At 42.9% G+C, this 20,766-nt stretch overlaps 1 protein-coding gene across 1 annotated transcript; it reads right to left on the bottom strand.

Moving 5' to 3' along the window:
• Positions 1 to 12,833: 12,833 nt before the first annotated feature.
• On the bottom strand, positions 12,834 to 16,752 carry LOC147262247 (uncharacterized). Its single transcript, XM_086202356.1, has 6 exons — positions 16,730 to 16,752; positions 15,040 to 15,132; positions 14,811 to 14,918; positions 14,550 to 14,631; positions 14,064 to 14,113; positions 12,834 to 13,169 (listed from the first exon to the last, which is right to left on the bottom strand). Exons 2-6 carry the CDS (start codon positions 15,072 to 15,074, stop codon positions 13,115 to 13,117), a joined length of 330 nt encoding a protein of 109 aa, XP_086058482.1. The 5' UTR covers positions 15,075 to 15,132; positions 16,730 to 16,752; the 3' UTR covers positions 12,834 to 13,114.
• Positions 16,753 to 20,766: the final 4,014 nt, after the last annotated feature.

Genomic DNA, 20,766 nt, shown 5'->3' with positions numbered 1-20,766 from the left:
GTCTTCCCTCCCCTGAAGTTTCCCGACTGCCTCTTGTGAAGTGCACCATCAAAAGATGCACTGTGTGCCTCAGCACATGGCTCACCTACATCAGGAGATGCAGTTGCTGTGGACGGGGGGTTGGCATGGGCTGTGGCTTAGGGGGCGGTGGTGCTTGACATGCAGTGTTGCAAGTTGGGCAAGTGTGAGATGTGAACCAAGGGCGAGAGCATTTATAACAATGGGGCTCAGTGTTCAGGCTCCTTCTCAAATGTGCTGGGGGAGACTGGTGTCCACTCAGTCCAAGGACTGCATGGAGTTTGTGAGCATGCAGACACAAGTCCATAACTGAGGCGATAGGGGCATTATAGAGTGCAACTCTGCATTTTTCCAGAGAATGTTTACATATCAGTTAAATCTGCTCTTGTACAGGTGGTGGGCTCTGTAGTTTATTGAACTCCCTGAGCATTTGAGCTATGAATGTTGGGAGGGGCTCATGCAGTGCTTGGACATGGTCCAGGATACCTCTGAGGACATGTTGTTGGAGGTCAGATGGCAAAAAAACTGTTTTGAAGAGCTGGCAGAATTGGGCCCATATGATGACATGTGAACTGAGAACTTTAAACCATTTGCTGGGCTCTTTTGCGAGAAAACGTGACAGCCCATGTCGTCTGTTTGTCAGAAAGGTTAATTGAGGACCTGTAGGTGCTGACAGCCTGTAACCAGTCCTCAGGGGGCACCCTGCCATCGGCAGGAAACACAGGGGGCTCGAGTTTGGCATGATGCAATGCAGTAGCGATCACTCTAGATTTGCTGCTCAGCTTGAGAGAATGGCTGCAGAAAAGTTTCAGTGTATCCAACATAAGCACTGGGACATGATATGGGGTTTGACTTGGTCACAGCAGGAGTGAATGGGGTTGAGGTGGCCATGGGGGTTGGGTTTGGTTTATGGACCTCAGGATTATCAGATTGTCTTTTCTCAGGCTGTTCCCACTGTTTGAGTATGCTGCGCTGTATTTCGAGGGAGTCATGCAGACACTCACGTAGCCTTTCAACCTCGGACTGCAGATCCTGAGCTTTTTCTTCAAGGCCCGCAGTGGTACGGTGAGGGACAGTGTACCCAGCCAGACAGGTAAGGTCCATGTCAGAGTCAGAGTTGATACACTCTATGAAATTAACTTTAATGCTGTTTATGAGCAGAAGTAAATTAACTGTTCCCACTTTCAAGTCAAATAACAATACCTCTTGCAAAGTACATCTAGCATGCCATATTAATTTCGCATGTAGCAAACACAGAAAATACCACAAGTAGTATGGCAATATGGGGGAAAAAATCACTGAAAATGTCTCACTACAGTAGGCACAACACAGGCAACTCAAAACCTCAAATACCTTTTCTTTTTTTTCTTTTTTTTGTGTGTAATAGTCACAGTCCTCTGAGATACTCACAAAGTCCAAGTCCACGATGGACAAGTCAATTCACTTCACAGTGAAATAGTCCACAGTTCATGGAGAATAGGGGGAATGGGGGGCTTCACGTCACTTTATCCATGAGAAAAAGATTCGCTTTGCTTTGATGGTCCTCCTTAATCCACCTAGAGGGAAGTTCATCAGGAAGTCAGGAGAAACCCATTACATGGGTTAGGAGCAAGCAGGGGGGAAACGTGAAGTCCACACATCCCACGCCACGGACACAAGGCCAGCTTCAACACTCTCGGCAGTCGCCACATTAGCTTCAGCAGAAGTCAGCATTACTTAACTAAAACACAGGTAGCAACACAACACAAGCGAAGAAACAAGAAACAAAAACAGCCACCAACAAAAACTAAAGAGTCACAAGCCAAACTAAACATGGCCCTGATGGGACCATCACACCAAGGAGGAGGAGTTCTTCTCTTTCGATGGGGATGAAGACATCTATGCCACTGCTGAAATGAAGTAACTGAGTACTTGAAAAAACAGAAGCAAAAGGTTGGATACTCTGACTCAATTTACATGATGAAGAAAATATCTGTCAAGCATAATGCAGCCATTCTGTCCAGAGTCCCAGGGTAAAGATGCTTTTGTCTGTAGGGGTTCATTCTATCTCTAGAGAGGAACAGGCTATCAGGTCAAAAGTTTGAGAAGCTACTTCTCATGAGGTACAGTCACTGGTTTTAGAGTTAGGAATGTTGTGGCTCACTGGCCAGAGCTAAGGTAGCCTTGAAGTATTTTATTCACCCATTTAAGGTTGAGTAACTTTTGTTAAGCATTGCATGTCATTGCTTTCTTACTGAAGTATCTCAAGGTATCTGTATTTATTTTCCCCTTAGGAGGCTGAAAGCACTTTTTATGTTTATCCACCCTTATTCATCTCTACAGTTGCTAAATGATCAGAAGTGAGGTAAGATTATTTTGGTTAAGCCACTTAAGGATACCTTATACATCCAGATTATATTGGCATATTGGTAGCATTTCAAGGCAAATTATTGGAATGCCCTCCATATAATTTCTTTTTGTGAGGCTGAAATTACAAATACTAATGGTAATAATGACTCAAAATTAGCATTATTATGCTAATAGTAACGCTTATTCTAGGTTCAGGGTGGTATGGTAATTCTAAGTTCAGGGTGCAGGTCATGACTCCAAAGTCGAAAAGCAAAAACTAACATCACTAGCACGCTAAGCATGTAGAGTGAAAAATTTTTAGTTGTGAGGATGATTTGAACAGAAAATGTTCAAAGAAATCTCTGCCTCTCTTTCAACAACTGTGATATTATGCACTCCAGCTGGTGCAACACACTTCCACTGAAACAAAAAACTCTCCCCAAATCTTATAAAATGCTTCCCTGGGGAGGTGTTCCAGGCACATCAGGCTGGGAGGAGCCTGTGTAGCAGACTAGTTAGATGGACAATATCTCCATGCTGGCCTACGAATACCTTTGGATTTCCCAGTCATAGGTGGTTAATGTTGTCAGGGAAAGGGAAGTATGGGTTTCTCTGCTGGATTTGTTACCCCCTGATTTCAGATAAGCTGTTGAAGAGGGATGAATGGATGGATGGATGGTTCACTGGGGCTCAAGGATGTCATGAAAAGACCTTGATGGTAAAGGGTCAAAGTCACAGTCAAAGGATATATCAGACATGGGTTGCATATCAGATATTTATTTATCATATCAGAATTTCTTTACATTTCTGAATTAACATATCGGTGGTTAAACTTTAACGTTGCTGCGGCATACAAATGCAATGGAGTACTTCCAGAGCAAAAAAACATGGTTGTGAAGAGGATCTTTTAATTATCACAAGCATTGTAAGAATTGTGAAATTATGAAAGAATTATGAAAAGTTTTGTGAAACTTTGTCAACAGTGGTGTTAGTTGATATAACACAAAAGGATGCTCAACAGTTTTATATTCTTAGTTCAATTCAGTGACTTAGTGTTTGTGTGTTTTAAATAAGGTAGGTGGGCATGGAGAGATCATGTGCTGATGTTCTGTACGCCATGATACCTCAATGCCAACAGTAGCTAACCTGACATTATTCATATCCTTATGAATACATAACCTTTTGTCCTTGAAAGGCAACAACAGACCTGACATTCAATCCTCTCTAGTTACAGCTAATCCTTTTTGCCTTTCCTGGCAGGAGTCTCCTATCTTTTTTGCATATCTGCAGGATACAAGCACACATGTCCATTCTGCTAGAATGTGAATGAGCAATGACACATGCACAAGAATCAGCACCTGGGCTGATGTAATAATAGTAAGGCTGCTGGACTTCACTGCTCACGGTTAGGCATATAAAGTGAGTGCATTTGATTTTGTATGCAGACGTTCAAAGTGAGTCACTCCCCTTTGACGTTGCCATGTGTCTGTTTCATGGCTAAACAAGGGAGAAGAGCCTGGGGAAAGACCTTCCCTTTCTTACCTATTTTTAGCCTCCATGAGAAAAAAAGTTACATAGACATTTCCATATGAATAAATGGCTGTTGATACTGCTCTTATGTGAATTTGTTCCATTTGAATGAAAAAAATAAAATAAACTACAAGGTAGGAAACAGTAAGATACAGATGTCATATGAGCTTTAAAGATTTTATTGAATTTTTTGAATTTTTTAAGATATTATACTTTATTTGAATTTGTTTTGAGAATTATTTTGATAATTTAAGAATTCAACAACTTTTGGCACTGATGGAGAAAATTCAAGTTGAACATTTATTGTAGCTCATAGAATTTTACATTGAGAATTCTTCCTTGTCGTTGCATGTCATGCAATATTAAGCTCCATTTTTGTGTACCGTAAATTCTGGACTATAAGCCGCGACTTTTTTTCGACGCTTCATGCCCAGCGGCTTATGCTCCGGTGCGTCTTATACGAGGATTTTACCTTCACCCTGGGGTGTGGCGGGCAGCGGCAGCAGGCAGTAATTCCCTATTGTTCCTGATGGTAGCTCCAAGTACCGTACTTAGGGAAATTCCTAGCCAAATGTTATGGTAATTTCTCGAAGTACTGTACTTGGAGCGTCCAGTCCATGCCGCGGTGCAGTGTAAAAAGAGCATCACATGATATTTTCAGTCATTTGTACTCACCCTCAAGATGGAGAGCAGAAGAAGGAATGCTTGTGATGCAGCTTTCAAGTTAAAGGCAATCAATGTGGCGGTGGCAGATGGAAATAGAGCTGCAGCACGTAAGTTTGGTATAAACAAATCGATGGTGAGACGCTGGAGGCGGCAACATGACGAACTGACCCAATGCAAAAAGACGACAAAAGCTTTCAGAGGTCATAATAGCAGATGGCCCGGACTTGAAAACGCTCTGGAAGACTGGGTCAACACGCGAGAACAGGCGGCTGAGGTGTTTCCGCCGTGCACCGCGGCTTATTTACTGGTGCGGCTTATACGTGTACAAAGTTGATTTTTTTCCCTAAAATAAGCATCTGCGGCTTATATAACGGTGTGCTCTATCGTCCGGAATTTACGGTAAATGTATTTTGAGTAAAAAATGAACACAATATTGTTACATATGAACAATAACATTACATTTGCTTCCTAATGCAATATTTGCCCTGGTAATGGATAGCAGGGGTACTGTAGCTGCTCGGATGCTTGCGTGCCCTTCGCTTACAGAGGAGTTGAGATTTGCCTGACTATAATTTTACCACAGCTATCCATCTGCACATTCTTTGCCTACTTTTAAAAGAAAAAATGTTGGGGATGGTACAGATCGGAGACACAGGTTGCTGTTGTAGAAATTGGTCATTCAGAAGCTGGCCTCACAGCGAAGTATGGAGCCCTGAAGTGTTGACAGATTTTATTTTTGTGGGTGTTACGACCCAGTCTAGGGGAACAGAGGCAGGAACATAAACAAATACAAGGCCGACATTTGCAAAAAGCACAGACAATAGTTTATTAAAAAATAATAATTTAAACGATGAACAAGGCGGCAAAATTAAAGGGTCGCTTCAGGGTAAATCAAGGTCAAAATAATAAACAAAATAAAGCTACCTTTTCAACCCAACTATCTACCCCCTTGAAAGAAAAACACAGAAACAAGATTACAAAAACAAACCTGACTTCCTGGACTAGCAAAAACAGGAGATCACAATAAATGGCGATTTACCCCTACTGCTTCAGTATGTGTGCCAATTTAATGTACTATACAAAAAGTGCTTATTTACAAAGTGACAAAAGAAAAAGTGCCAAAACACAGCTAGTGGCATGCTACAAACAAAAAGAGTCCAAACATAGGCTAATGAACAGAGCTGAGGCTCAACACAGGCTACCAAACACAAATTACAACTCTCCAATGTTACACAGCCCAGGCAAAAAAAACACACAGAGATAAGCAATGAGGAGTGTCACACTCTCAGTGATAGCCCTGGATTGTGGACCAAACAACGCTACATATGAAGGAGTCTTGCTGACAGCTGATCGAGCTTGTTGGTAGTCATTTGCATCAGCTGTGAAGGACCAATGGCTGGAGGTTGGAGGCGGGACCTGTCAAAAAGCACAGATGGAAGGACAACAGGGGAGGGGCACCCACTCCAATTAAGAATAGAATAACAAAACTAAGAAGAGATTTTAATGGCTGGGGGCCATAACAGTAGATGTAAAAAGAGAATTTTTTATTTCTGTTTTGAGGCCATGAGATAAAAGATAAGATAACAAAATAAAATAACAATTTTGACGTAAAATGGCTGTGGAAACCTTATAAAAGTGGATATTTGGTCATCCCATGATAATTAAATGTTATGTTTAACATGTATGTTTGCTTGGCATGCTAATTTTTACTATAGCTGTATACGCATAGGATTAGTATTACCTGGGGACCTCTAGGGATTTGTAATAATTGTGGAGGATGCCTATGATCTTAATCCTGTGTGAATGCGCCATGTCTATAATTCTCAAAGTAAAAATTCCACCACAAATTACCTACCATATTTCGCCAAGCACATACGTTCCGATGATACTCGTCCCACGCAAATCTGCATCTTAGTGTTTGTTGGTGTGATTGGCCACCTTTAAGGAACTCCCTATTTTTTTTTTAGGTCGTCTAGCCGTTCTTTGATTTTTGTCCAGTCTCCAAAGTCCTGGACTGTCCGGCACCGGAGCACGAGGTCTTTGTAAATGGCTTCCCAAACAGTGTGGTTGTGGACCATTGCTTGAAATTGCCTCTGATAATGAGGCTCACCCCACACAGAAATTAAATTCAGTCTCCTCCCATGTCCAGTGCCTGTTTTTTTGTCATGCACCAGCTCTGCTAATAGCTCTGGTGTTAGCTCTAGTAGCAACGGATGTTAAGACATGCTCAGCTTTGACATCATATCCAGGCCTTAATGTCAGTAAAATAAAGTAATAATTTCTTAATTCCTCCCATATGTGTTTTTCTTTTCTACTGCCTCTTTCATCTCATTTTACCCTCATTTCCTCAAGTCTAGTTGTCTCTGTAACCTGACCTGTGCAGGAGTCCCACTAAATACACCTGGACTCTGCATTGTATTGGATGCGATGGAGTGCCTTGTGGAGGGATGAAACAGGGGACACTGGAGTTCCGATTGTCGCTGAGGCCAGTGGGCTTTATTCTCACAAAAGATGTAAAAAATATTGTTGCACACCCACTGCTGGGCCCTTATTCAGTCCTCTGACCAAAAAACAACAGCAAAAGAGAGACACGGTGAGTCTGAAATGCCACACTATACACTGTATACATATTTGCAGTACATTGAAATATACTTAGGTGGCATGGTGGTGCAGTGGTTAGCTGGTGCAGTGGTTAGCGCTGTCGCCTCACAGCAAGAAGGTTCTGGATTCAAGTCCCGGTTCAGGCATGGGATCTTTCTGTGTGGAGTTTGCATGTTCTCCCAGTGCCTGCGTGGGTTCTCTCCAGGTACTCCAGCTTCTTCTCACCATCCAAAGACATGCAACTGGGGACTTGGCTGAGTCTGTACCTATTTTGCAGTAATAGTCAATCAAAGTATCATACTAAGCATTACCATTTATAAGAAACTGTATACCTATAGCCTACTCTTTGCCTTGTCAAGCGATAACAAAATAATATTACATCATTGTCGGACTGACGCCTGCACAGCACTTACCAAAAACACCGCTGCATTGCACTGTGGAAAATTTCTGCTAAGCTAGTGTCCATCAATCCATACTAAGACATTACTCTGGAATAAGTATGGATGATGCATACTACTGATGTTCTGGACACACTAAAAAATCTCACATACTGTTTTTGCATACTCAATAGGGTGGAAGTATGGAATTTTGGATGCAGCCACAGTTTCCACCAAAAAACAAAGACGGCACCCGCATGGTGTCCAAACCCCCCCCCCCAAACAAACAAACAAAAAACCTTAGACTAGTGTCTTACCAGGGACAAACTTGGGGATCTAGGAATACCCAAGGGAACGCACAGTGCAACAGCGACACCTAACAACATATTTAGAGAACTACCTTACATCCACCCCTTCTTTAATTGATGACCTCCCACTAAATCACTAAACATAGACCATAGGAACAGTCACAATAACATAAAGAATAAATGACAGTGTGGCATGATGTGTGATGTGAAAATGTTTACATGTGCCCCTTTTTTTAGACCATGACATTGGAATTAAAGGAACTGCCCTAAAATGGTTTAAGTCCTACTTATCTGACAGGTTTCAGTTTGTTCATGTTAATAATGACTATTCAGAGTACAGCAGAGTTACATATGGTGTACCACAGGGTTCAGTTTTAGGACCGATTCTCTTCACTCTTTACATGCTCCCATTAGGTGACATAATACGGAAGCACTCGATCAACTTCCACTGTTATGCAGATGACACACACTTTTACTTGTCGATGGAGCCAGACGACACAAGCCAGCTGACTCATCTGCAAGACTGCCTGAAAGACATTAAATACTGGATGTCCTCTAACTTCTTAAAACTAAATTCAGATAAAACTGAGGTAATCATTTTTGGACCTAAACACCTCAGGGACACACTCTTGAATCGGATCTCTACTCTAGATGGCATCACCCTAACTCCGAGTACAACTGCAAGGAACCTTGGGGTCATTTTTGACCAGGACCTTTCCTTCAGCTCCCACATAAAGCATGTGACTAGGACCGCCTTCTTCCATCTGCGAAGTAGTACTAAGATTAGGAATATCCTTTCCCAGAGTGATGCTGAGAAACTGGTGCATGCATTTATCACTTCTCGGCTGGACTACTGCAACTCTCTCCTGTCAGGATGTCCTAAATACTCCCTAAGGAGTCTCCAGCTGGTCCAGAACACTGCAGCGAGGGTTTTGACGGGAGTTAAGAAGAGAGAACACATCTCTCCCACTTTAGCTTCTCTCCACTGGCTTCCTGTAGGATCTAGAATCAACCTCAAAATCCTTCTGCTGACTTATAAGGCTCTCAATGATAAAGCTCCATCCTATTTGAAAGAGCTCATTAGTCCCTACTGTCCGACCAGAGCACTCCGCTCCCAGAATGCAGGTCTTTTAGTGATTCCCAGTATCAATAAAACAGACTGGGAGATAGAGCCTTTAGTTACCGGGCTCCTCTACTATGGAACCAGCTCTCTCCATGGGTCAGAGAGGCAGACACTTTAACTATGTTTAAGTCCAGGCTTAAGACTTTCCTCTATGACAGAGCCTTCAGTTAGGACTGGTTCAGGTAGCTCTGAACCATTGATAGCTATGCTGCTATAGGCTTAGACTGCTGGGGGACACATCAGGTTACATGGAGCCCTTCTCCCCTCTCCTCTCCTCTCTCCTCCTCTCCTCCCTGCACATTTTTGGAACTGTCATTACCACTACTTGTTGCACTTTGTAGTTTGGCCTTGGTGTCTCGCAGTCTCTCTGTGTTTCCACAGATCCACCAGAGCCCCAACCGCCGCCTGCATCGCCCCCCCCCTTATTCCCTACTGTTACACCGGCCTGCGCTCCCCTTCCATGAACCAGTCTGCCATCCAGTCCCCCATCAAGCTGGCTTGCTCTCCCTGCCTCCCCTTCCAGATGCTTCCTTCTTCAGCTGTTATTAACATTTCTGTGTTTCCACATTTTGCATTGTAAACTGTTTTCTTGTCTGTAACAACATCTACTGCACGTCTGTCCGTCCTGGGTGAGGGATCCCTCCTCTGTAGCTCACCCTGAGGTTTCTCAGATTTTTCCCTGTTAAAAGGGTTTTCAATGGAGTTTTTCCTCAGTCGATGTGAGGGTCTAAGGGCAGAGGATGTTGTTATGATGCCATGTGAAGCCCTTTGAGACAAACTGTTTGTGAAAACAGGCTATACAAATAAAATTGCCTTGCCTTGTCTTGCCTTGCCTTTTAAGGTGGGTGCACTAGCTGTGTTATACTACGTGTCATGCTACTCTTCTTGCTTTAGATCTAGGGCACAGCTTCTGTCCCCTTTCTATATCCCACTGATCCCCCTCTGATACCACAACTTGTGACTCATGAGACAGTTTCTTTGGGGGACGGTGATTCCATTCCAAATTCCTCCTTGGAGCACTGGTTCCAGGTGGTGAGTCTGTGCCCCCAGCAGTACTATTTTTCTCCCCTCCATCATTGGCTTGTCCTGACTACATGTTCATTTTCTCCATTCCTGTGTTCAAAATATCCCTTGATTGTCCCAAAGAAAGCTTTCTCCACATTTTTCTCTGTGTTCTCCACCTGCCAGTCCTCTGCTGTATCTGACTCATCCTCCTCTCTGATCACTTCACTAGCCTGCTCCCCAGTGTCCTATGTGTCTGGCTCAACCACCTTCCTTGTCACCTCAGTAGCCTGTTCCACAGGGCACAAACCTACCAAATAAACCTTACATGATGCATATTCAAGAGAGCAGGAGAGTGGGGCAGAGACAAAGACAGATAATGGAGGAAGACATTTATGCAGAAGGAAAGAGTGGGACAGACATGAAGAGAGAGAGAAAAGGAAGAGACTGATGGATAGACGGGGACGTGAGCAGGTGGAGCTACGGGTGGCAGCTTGAGCCTCTTCAGGTCTGCAGCCTCCTCCAGCAGCACCCGGGATCTGGGATGAGGGGAGCCCGAAGGCTCCGGAGAAAAAGACGAGTTAGTAATATGTATGAGTATGATTTATGTATGAAAAATATAGGAGGACAGAGAGGAGTCGGGAGAAGCCCAGTGCACCATTGGAGATCCCCCGGCAGTCTAAGCCTAAAGCAGCATATCTAAGGGCCAGCCTAAGCAGCCCAACTATAAGCCTGATCAAAAAGGAAGGTCTTAAGTCTGATCGTAAAGGTCAAGAGGGTGCCTGCATCCCGGACCGTAACTGGGAGCCGGTTCCACAGGAGCGGAGCCTGATAGCTGAAGGCTCTGGCTCCCATTCTACTTTTAGAAACTCTAGGAACCACCAGTAACCCTGCATCCTGGGAGCGAAGGGTTCTAGCTGGATAATCGGGGACTATGAGCTTTGTCAAATATGAAGGTGCCTGACTGTTGAGGACTTTGTATGTTAGAAGGAGAATTTTGAATTCTATTCTGAATTTGACAGGGAGCCAATGCAGAGAGGCCAGTACAGGAGAGACATGGTCTCTTCTACTAGTTCTCGTCAACATGCGGGCAGCAGCATTTTGGACCAGCTGGAGAGTTTTTAGGGACTTACTGGTGCAGCCTGATAGGAGAGAATTGCAGGGATCCAGCCTGGAAGTGACAAAGGCATGGACTAGTTTTTCTGCATCCTTTTGAGACAGGATGTGTCTGATCCTAGCAATGTTTCGTAAATGAAAGAAAGAAGTCCTAGAAATTTGCTTAATGTGGGAGTTAAAGGACATATCCTGATCGAAGAGAAGTCCTAGGTTCCTTACGGTCGTGCTGGGGGCCAAGGTAATTCCTTCCAGGGTACCTATCTCATTAGATAGGGTGTCTCTAAGATGTTTTGGGCCCAGGAGAATGACTTCAGTTTTATTGGAGTTTAATAAAAGGAAATTAAGGGTCATCCAAGTTTTCATCTCCTTTAGACAGGCCTCCAGTTTAGTCAGCTGATTCATTTCATGAGGATGCATTGATAAGTACAGCTATGTGTCGTCAGCATAACAGTGAAAATTAATTGAGTGTTTCCTAATAATGTGACCAAGAGGAAGCAGATAAAGGGTGAAGAGGATTGGTCCAAGCACAGAGCCTTGTGGAACACCATAAGTGACTGCAGTGGTTTCAGAGGGTTTATCATTAGTGAGTACAAACTGAGATCGACCTAGTAAATAGGACCTGAACCAGTTAAGTGCAGTTCCTTTAATGCCAATGACATGTTCCGGTCTCCGAAGAAGGATATGGTGATCAATGGTATCAAAAGCTGCACTAAGATCCAATAGGACCAGCACAGAGACCAGTCCCTCATCTGATGCTAGCAGGAGGTCATTGGTAACTCTGACGAGTGCTGTTTCTGTGCTATGATGAATCCTGAACCCTGACTGGAAATCTTCTAATAGGCTGTTGCTGTGGAGAAAGTCACACAGCTGATTAGCAACTGCTTTCTCCAGAATTTTGGAGAGAAAAGGAAGATTTGATATTGGTCTGTAGTTGGCCAAAACTTATGGATCCAGGGTTGCTTTTTTGAGAAGGGGTCGAATTACTGCCACTTTAAAGGACTGTGGGACGTATCTAGATAACAGCGACACATTGATCATATCTAAGAGGGAGGTGCTAACGAGGGGTAGAGAGTCCTTAAGTAGCTTGGTTGGGATGGGGTCTAGAAGACAGGTGGATGGTTTAGAGGAGGAAATGATTGAACTGAGCTCATCAAGGCTAACGGTAGAAAAACTGTCAAAGTGTACGTCTGGTCTTCCAGCAGCCTTTAAGGCTTCTGAGGCTATAGGTGCCATGTTGTCAGCTGATGGCAGGAGGAGGTGAATTTTCTCTCTAATAAGGACAATTTTGTCATTAAAGAAATCCATGAAATCTTTGCTGCTCAGGGAAACAGGAATGCTTGGTTCAGTAGAGCTGTGGCTCTCTGTCAGTCTGGCTACAGTACTGAAGAGGAACCTGGGGTTGTTTTTGTGTTCCTCTATTAGTATAACATTTATTTGTTTGAATTACATGTTATTTATGCTTACCAAATTATTCAAAATGCATCGCATTTATGCAATTCTTTCCCATTCAGTATAAAAAAATCTCAATGATGCACAAGAACCATCAGACCACCTTGTTGATTTGACAGATTTATTAACATTAAAGCCTCTCAATATCACAGTCCAAGATATATCCTTGTGGTCCACTTTGAACTGTTTCTTCAATGTTAATGTGCATAAAAAACTTCCATCTTCCTAATCCATCTCATTCCTCTCCATCCTACACCCCCCCCCCCCATCCTACTTTTTTCTCCATCCAGAGCACTGTTAACCTCAGTCCTTGCTGGTTCCACATGGGAATGACAAAACTGTAAAAAAAAAAAAAAAAAAGCAAAAGTCTTGTAGAATTTTCAATAGTAAAAAAAGCATGACATGATGAAACAACGTAAATGAGTCCAATAAATCTGTCTAAAATGTCAGAAATAATCCAGCTCAGCAAAGTGCAAAGCTGCCATTGCAAGGTGGCAAAAACAATTAAATACGTGACATTTATCCTTTAAAGTAATTGTCTTGTTGTCACATGTTTATGGGTTGATCCTCCATTGAGGGTAAGGTTCTGCATTTCTTTATGACGGAGGGATTTTCGGGGTGACTGCAGAGATTCCCGATGAAGCCTTTGACCTGCCAAAAAAAAATGCAGTTAACAAAACACCTACTAAAAACACATCGATATAGAAATACAGAACAAGGCACCCCACTGATTTTGTACAGAGTTCAGTAATGTAAACATGTAAGCAGTAGCTGTAAAGAGCCAAATAAGAAACTCTTCATTGATGCAAGGAAAATGGATTGGCAACCCTCTCCAACTCCCTCTCCCTCTCTTTTAACCTCCACCATCTCTACTCACCTCCTCTCTCTCCTCAGCTCTCAGGGGTAAGCCCTCTCCAAACCTTCTCACTGATGCCATCCTCTCCCTCTCTCTCTCTCCTTCTTACCCTCCTCACTGGAATAATAGACTTGATGCACAAGCTTCACTACTTCCTGACAGGAAGATCTTTATTTCCTGTATATACTGTATGCTTAAGTGATTCATCTGTGCAATACTACTCTTGAATATTGTGAAATTTTCTGCCAAGGTGACAACAATTAAAAATCTGACCATGACCCATTAAAGTAGTAGTCTTGTTCTCACATGTTTGAGCTGAGCCTGGGCACACCCAGCGTGCACCTGATAAATCACTTAAAATAATAGTATGGTACATGATAAAGATACAGTCTTCCAGTCAGGAAGTAGTGCATCAAGCCTTTTAAGTCTAAAACTGACTCACATTGTGTTTTGCCCAGTTTTTTGCTACCTACTGGCAAAACTTGACCTTGTGATGTAATCAACAGGGGAGGTGCTGGGAAGCATTGAAAAGTTGAAATGATTCAAGAGAAAGGGACCAACCTTTCCCTATCTAAACCTTCTCTCTCACTTTACCCCTCACCTGTTGGGAAACGTCCCCTTCTACTCAATAAATTCAGCCCAACAGCAAAAACAACTGATGCTTCCAACTACACTGCTTTATGACTTACCTCTTGACATCCAGCTTTGGCTTTAGTGACTGCTTCAGCTCCTCAGCTGCCTTTTGACAGAGAAAAACAAGAATTATCCCATTGTTTCTCTCCATGGACAGCAATCCTAAATATACTACAAGGTATGTTAATGGCGGAAGACAGAAATGATATTTCCTTTGTTAACTATATTGTAGAAAAAAAACTAAGAATAACCCATTAAGACCAAATTTCACACCTTTTTAAAATCCCATGCTCAATGTACAGTATGTGTGAAGTTACACTGGTTGGAGATATCTAGTGAGTATTAGAGAAAGAAAGAGAGACAGAAGGAGAGAGAGCAGGACAGTAGGGGACAATAGTGAAAGAGCAGGAGGAAGAGCAAAAGAGAGACTGAGAGGAAATAAGGGGGAGACACACAAAGTGTGAGAGGGTGAGAGAGGGTGAAATGGAGAACAGCTGATCAGTCTTGTATTGGTTAGGGTTCTGATTAACATGTCCACGTACTTGCCATATCTTCAAAGACGACAAGAAGGCTTCCTTCTGTATGATGTTGTCAAGGCACTTGAGTTCGTAAGCAGACAGTCCACTACATGCATTCGTGATACATCCACAAACAAACACAGGAGAATCCAGCTGATCAGAACCAAGAATCAAAATGAACTGACATTATCTCAAAGGCATTTCTTAATAAACACTTCCAAAACATATTGTCAATGAAGTCAAAACTGCTGGTTCAAAATAACCATGAAACATCGGTGTCCTCACCTTGTTATTTGGGCGAGAATTGTCATCCCTGGGACAGTGGGGGTATTTAGGTGCCAGGATCTGGCCCACTTTATTCTCAGGCTCCTCTTGATCAGGTGGATTTCCTTCCTACAAAGCGACAGCACTACCACTATTTGCCTTGTGGGAATTTCTCATTCTAAACAAAGAACCCATTGGACTCAATGATGAACTGTTGGTGGCAAAAAGGACAGAAGGCTGACATACTGACCACGTATTCTTTAACCAGTGTGTCCAGGTCTTCATTGAGGTAAATGCTCAGACAGCTCAGCACACAATCACACCTCCAGTTGATGTCTTTATTCTGAAAAAACAAAACACATTATATTGATTCCATGCTCGTCAGTGTCAGAGACACACTAACACACAGGTGCTGAGGCTACTCAACCATGTTCGTATTTATCAACGAATGACACTTAATACATTTTAGAATTGATTAAATTAAGCATGTCATAATTATTTAATGCATACTCATATTTTTAAAAAATACAGGGAGAGAATACAGGGACAGGGAGGACAGAAAGGTGGAGAGAGAAGCCCAGTGCACAATTGGAAATCCCTCAAAAGTCTACGCTTATAGCAGCATATCTAAGGGCTAGCCCAAGTCAGCCCTAACTATAAGCTATAAGCCTTTATCAAAAAGGAAGGTAGGTCTTAAGTCTGCTCTTCAAGGTAGAGAGGGTGTCTTCATCCTGGACTGAAACTGGGCTAACGCTAACCCTGGGTCCCTTTTCAACCAATTCCTTGTGATGGCTTTTTTTTTTACCTGAAATAATCAATATTTTAAAAAGGTAGCTATCTTTTTATGAATTATTTCTCCACGAATCAAGCCGAATAACATCACTTGGAAGGCTCTAGGAACCTCAAAGCCAAGTTTGTTAAGACTTGATATGGGGTGTGATAAAGTATCGAATCAAAACCTTCCTTCCAAATTCACTCCATTTCCTTGAGCTAGTAGATGTGTGCTGGCTTATGCAGGTATAAGCCATTGATGTAATATATTATTACAGTCGTACAACCACACCTGTACCTAGACTATTTAGAATTTTTTGACAGGCTGTGTTTGACTATGATTTGTACATAGGTGGCACTACAGTAACAAGGTGGATTAGGGAACAGGGAGGGGGACTGACAGCAACAAAATCATGGTGGAAATATACAGGTCGATTACAATGCATAATTTTCCCTTTCTTCCAAGTGTCTTTCAGCACCATTTCCTTCATTTTGAATCCTAAAACTTCCTTCTTGGAAGTTTAGGATGATGGCTCTCGGTGCGACGACGGGTCATGGCTTTGGCCCCAACAACCGGTGCGCATGCTGGATTTGCAGGTCCAGGTCTTGCGGGAGTTGGAGTTCTTTCCGGAGAAACTCTTCAAAGAATATTGGCATGGATTCACCCTCTGCCTCCTCTGGTATCCCGAATACTCAGATGTTATTTAATCTGGAACAAGATTCCAGATCTGTCAATTCAAGCTGTAGGGCTGCTTGCTGCTGCTCTATGCCGGTTATCACTCCCGCGATATCCATAGTGCAGCTCTCCAAGTCAGCCACACGTCAGCTCTCCAAGTCAGACACATGTCCCTCGGCCTCCTCCACACAGTCGGACAGGCCCTGCTAGTTGGTTGCCAAATTGTCGAGCTTGCCATTCATTTCCCTGACTTCTAGAGGGCTGGACTTTTGATCTGACTTAAGCTCAGCTTTTACCTCCCATATCGCTGTCATTATCTCGTTAGCGCCGTAGCTAACTCCACCTGCTTGTAGCGACTTTTCTCTTGGGCATTTTTTTTCCCCCTTTTCTGTCCCTATCTGTGCTATTCCCTCTGTATTACCTCTTAAATCACTAACTGGTTAGTTTTCGAGTTGAGTTAGTGGGTAAAAAGGTTTCAATCTGGGAGAGCTACCTCAGTCTGCATCTGACCTCTACATTGCACAGCCGGAAGTCCAACAATAGTACGTTTTAAATTTTTTTCTTAAGTTAGAAAAAAAACAAAGAAAAGAAGAAACAAAAAGAAGAAAAGAAAAAAATTCTCACCGCCACCAGCTCACAAGTCTATTTATTTTTCTCTGGCTTTTATGCATTTAGCAGTACACGCTACCTCACAGCAAGAAGGTTCCGGGTTTGAGTCCTAGCTCGGACACAGGATCTTTCTGTGTGGAGTCTGCATGTTCTCCCCGTGCCTGCGTGGGTTGTCCCCGGGTACTCCGGCTTCTTCCCACCATCCAAAGACATGAAACTAGGGACTAGGCTAATTGGATATGTAACCCATAGGGAAACCAATAGTTACTAGCTTTAGTTATTAAATCCAATTCTGTTCATTGACAGTTCCTTTTATTTAATTAAAATATTTATTTTTATTCTTTGTCATTTCTTTGCTAAAAAGAATAATATTACTGTTACTTTTATTTCCGAGGTCTAATCTTGCTTAGTGTGTTGGAAATTCAATAACAAATAGGTTTACTGGTCTACAGAGTATTCGCAAATTGCATTCGTGTAAAACCGCGCATGTCCCGCCCCTTTTCACTTGGGTGAGGGTGACGCGATGTAGTGTGGTTGAGGAGAATTGGATACGGGAGACAAACGGAGACACTGAGAAACGTAGTTGATGACAGTACCTGATAAAACAACATTTACAGAAAAAAAGATTACTGTTCGAGCCAGTAGGAGTCTAGCCAGCTCTGAGCAACTTTGAGATCCAGACTTCGATGTTATTTTTATTTTTTTCCCCTTGCTTTACTCGGTGAGTAATTAACATGCAGCCGCACGTGGCATTAGCCATATTAGCATATTAGCGCACTCTCCGTGAGTTGGCCTCTTCTGATTGTTAGCATTTCCTTTTAATGTTTAACGGCAGAGTTGTAGTTAAAAGTTAAGAATTAAGCTAAGAGTATGTTTAAATTATTTAAATGTGTAGACAGAGAAAATATTTGGTTGAATTTCATGGGTTATGAGACTAATGGGATTTAGGTTGATTCGGTGAACTGCATAACCGTGTTGTTGCCTGTATGGAGCCAGCAGATGGCAGTGTTGTAACCGGGACGATATTAATATACATTTTTCCACACATTATTCAATGTTGTAAGAGAAAAAAATGTGATGTATTGTATATATTATATCAGTCATGTATGTTATGCAGGCTGGGTTTTTGGATACCCTTGGACTTAGACTTGGATTGATTCTTCCTCTGACGAGAGGAATGGCGAGCCACCCATGTTGAGCACCTGGATTGAGACATCCTCTCATTCACCGTCTGTCCTGCTTTCAGTGTGGTAGGACTGTGATAAGGGACTTCGAAGGACATTGGATTCGAGATTTCATTTTTTATTTTTTCCTTCTGGAGAGACAATTTATTTTTAAGGGTGCACCCAGTTAAAGAGACAGTTCAAAAAGAAAAAACAAACAAACTTAATGCCGGCAGTGAAATATTTGTATTTTCATGTGTTAATATACTAATGTGCTTTAACTTCATTTTGTGTCTTGGTTACTCATTGAGGTGTTTGAACTAATCATTACCACTCCCTAGAGCCTAGGACATACTGGTCCAGTGTCAGCGTACCTTACAGGTGGGTTACAGATACTTTAAATTGACCGTAGGTATGAATGTGAGTGTGAGTCTGTTTGTCTCTATATGTTGGCCCTGCGATGGACTGGCGACCTGTTCAGAGTGTACCCCACCTCTCACCCGTAGCAGCTGGGATAGGTTCCAGCCCCCCCGCAACCCTTAACAGGAATAAGCGGAAGACAATGGATGGAAGGATAGTACACGCGAAGCTCCCTTAAGATATCTGATAAGATCTGTTGTTCTTTGAAGATATGTTTTTCTTTTCTATAATGCGATTGACAAGCACGAGTGAAATACTGGAGGAAACAAATGAGGAAACTTATTATTTGCAGTCTTTTATCAGGCTAGTTGTAAAACGATGCATTCGATGCACATATTTGCATCTAATAACATTGTATAGCTCAGTTTCTCCCATTTCATATGCTCACATACAGCCTGTAATATCTAGTGAACCCCAGGAATTGCAGCACTTCCTTGTAGTTTGGGGGTCTCACCCAGGCCTTAACTCTGCTGATCTTATTTGGGTCCATGTGGATCCCCTCGGCAGCACCAGGTGACCTAAATACTGCACTTCCTTTCTCACAAGTTGGCATTTGGAGATTTTAGCTTCAAGCCCTTCTCTTCAGGGGCCTCACGTATCAACGCGGTTTACACAAGAAAAACTTGCATACGCCAGGATCGACGCTCACGTTCAGATGTATCAACGCAAGAAATTAATCGATTCTTGTGCTGTTTCACGCCAACTCTGGAGGTGCCGTAGAAGTTGGCGGAAAGCCGATTCTTGCGTTAATTGCACTTTGGTCCGTTGGCGACACCCTGTGTTGGTGTTTGGTAACTGACATTATTTGTCAATATTAAAGCACAATTTGCAGCAATAGCAGGATTCTCTAATGTCTAATTCTCTAATGACTGCACTCATGTTGCAAGGCAAAGGAAGGCAAGGCAATTTTGTTTGTAGAGCCCGTTTTCACAAACAGTTTGTCTCAAAGGGCTTTACATGGCATCATAACAACATCCACTGCCCTTAGACCCTCACATCGACTGAGAAAAAACTCCATAGAAAACCCTTTTTAACAGGGAAAAATCTGAGAAACCCCAGGGTGAGCAAAAGAGGAGGGATCCCTCACCCAGGCGGCGGTTGGAGCAGAGAGATGGAGCTCTGGTGGATCTGTGGAAACACAGAGAGACTGCAAGACACCAAGGCCAAAATACAAAGTGCAACAAGTAATGGTAATGACAGTTCCAAAATGTGCAGGTAGGAGAGGAGGGGAGAGGAGAGGAGAGGGCTCCATGTAACCTGATGTGTCCCCCAGCAGTCTAAGCCTGTAGCAGCATAGCTATCAATGGTTCAGAGCTACCTGAACCAGTCCTAACTGAAGGCTCTGTCATAGAGGAAAGTCTTAAGCCTGGACTTAAACGTAGTTAAAGTGTCTGCCTCTCTGACCCATGGAGAGAGCTGGTTCCACAGTAGAGGAGCCTGGTAACTAAAGGCTCTACCTCCCAGTCTGTTTTTAGAGATACTGAGAATCACTAAAAGACCTGCATTCTGGGAGCGGAGTGCTCTGGTGGGACAGTAGGGACTAATGAGCTCTTTCAAATAGGATGGGGCTTTATCATTGAGAGCCTTATAAGTCAGCAGAACAATTTTGAAGTCGATTCTAGATCCTACAGGAAGCCAGTGGAGAGAAGCTAAAGTGGGAGAGATGTGTTCTCTCTTCTTAACTCCCGTCAAAACCCTCGCTGCAGCGTTCTGGACCAGCTGGAGACTCTTTAGGGAGTATTTAGGACATCCTGACAAGAGAGAGTTGCAGTAGTCCAGCCGAGAAGTGATAAATGCATGCACCAGTTTCTCAGCATCACTCTGGGAAAGGATGTTCCTAATCTTAGCGATACTTTGCAGATGGAAGAAGGCGGTCCTAGTCACATGCTTTATGTGGGAGCTGAAGGAAAGGTCCTGGTCAAAACTGACCCCAAGGTTCCTTGCAGTTGTACTCGGGGTCAAGGTGATGCCATCTAGAGTAGTGATCCAATTCAAGAGTGTGTCCCTGAGGTGTTTAGGTCCAAACACGATGACCTCAGTTTTATCTGAATTTAGCATTAAGAAGTTAGAAGACATCCAGGATTTAATGTCTTTTAGGCAGTCTTGCAGATTAGTAAACTGGCTTGTGTCATCTGGCTCCATCGACAAGTAAAGTTGTGTGTCGTCTGCATAACAGTGGAAGTTGATCGAGTGCTTCCGTATTATGTCGCCAAATGGGAGCATGTAAAGAGTGAAGAGAATCGGTCCCAGAACTGAACCCTGTGGTACACCATATGTAACTCTGCTGTACTCTGAATAGTCATTACTAATATGAACAAACTGAAACCTATCTGATAAG

Source organism: Aulostomus chinensis, chromosome 4 (genome assembly GCF_037954235.1).
Source record: "Aulostomus chinensis isolate RoL2024-O1b breed Wild chromosome 4, RoL_Achi_v1.0, whole genome shotgun sequence".
NCBI classification, from domain to species: Eukaryota; Metazoa; Chordata; class Actinopteri; order Syngnathiformes; family Aulostomidae; genus Aulostomus; species Aulostomus chinensis.
Note: the sequence above shows the minus strand (reverse complement) of the source record. Positions and strands in the feature narration are given on the sequence as shown.

What these genes read in the sequence shown, in the direction of transcription:
- LOC147262247 (XM_086202356.1), bottom strand. Translation starts at nt 15,074, where the DNA reads ATGAAGACCTGGACACACTGGTTAAAGAATACGTG. An exon ending in ATTCTCGCCCAAATAACAAG is followed by an intron (nt 14,632 to 14,810) that starts GTGAGGACACCG and finishes GAATGCATGTAG; the next exon opens with TGGACTGTCTGCTTACGAAC. An exon ending in CCAAAGCTGGATGTCAAGAG is followed by an intron (nt 13,170 to 14,063) that starts GTAAGTCATAAA and finishes TTTTTTTGGCAG; the next exon opens with GTCAAAGGCTTCATCGGGAA.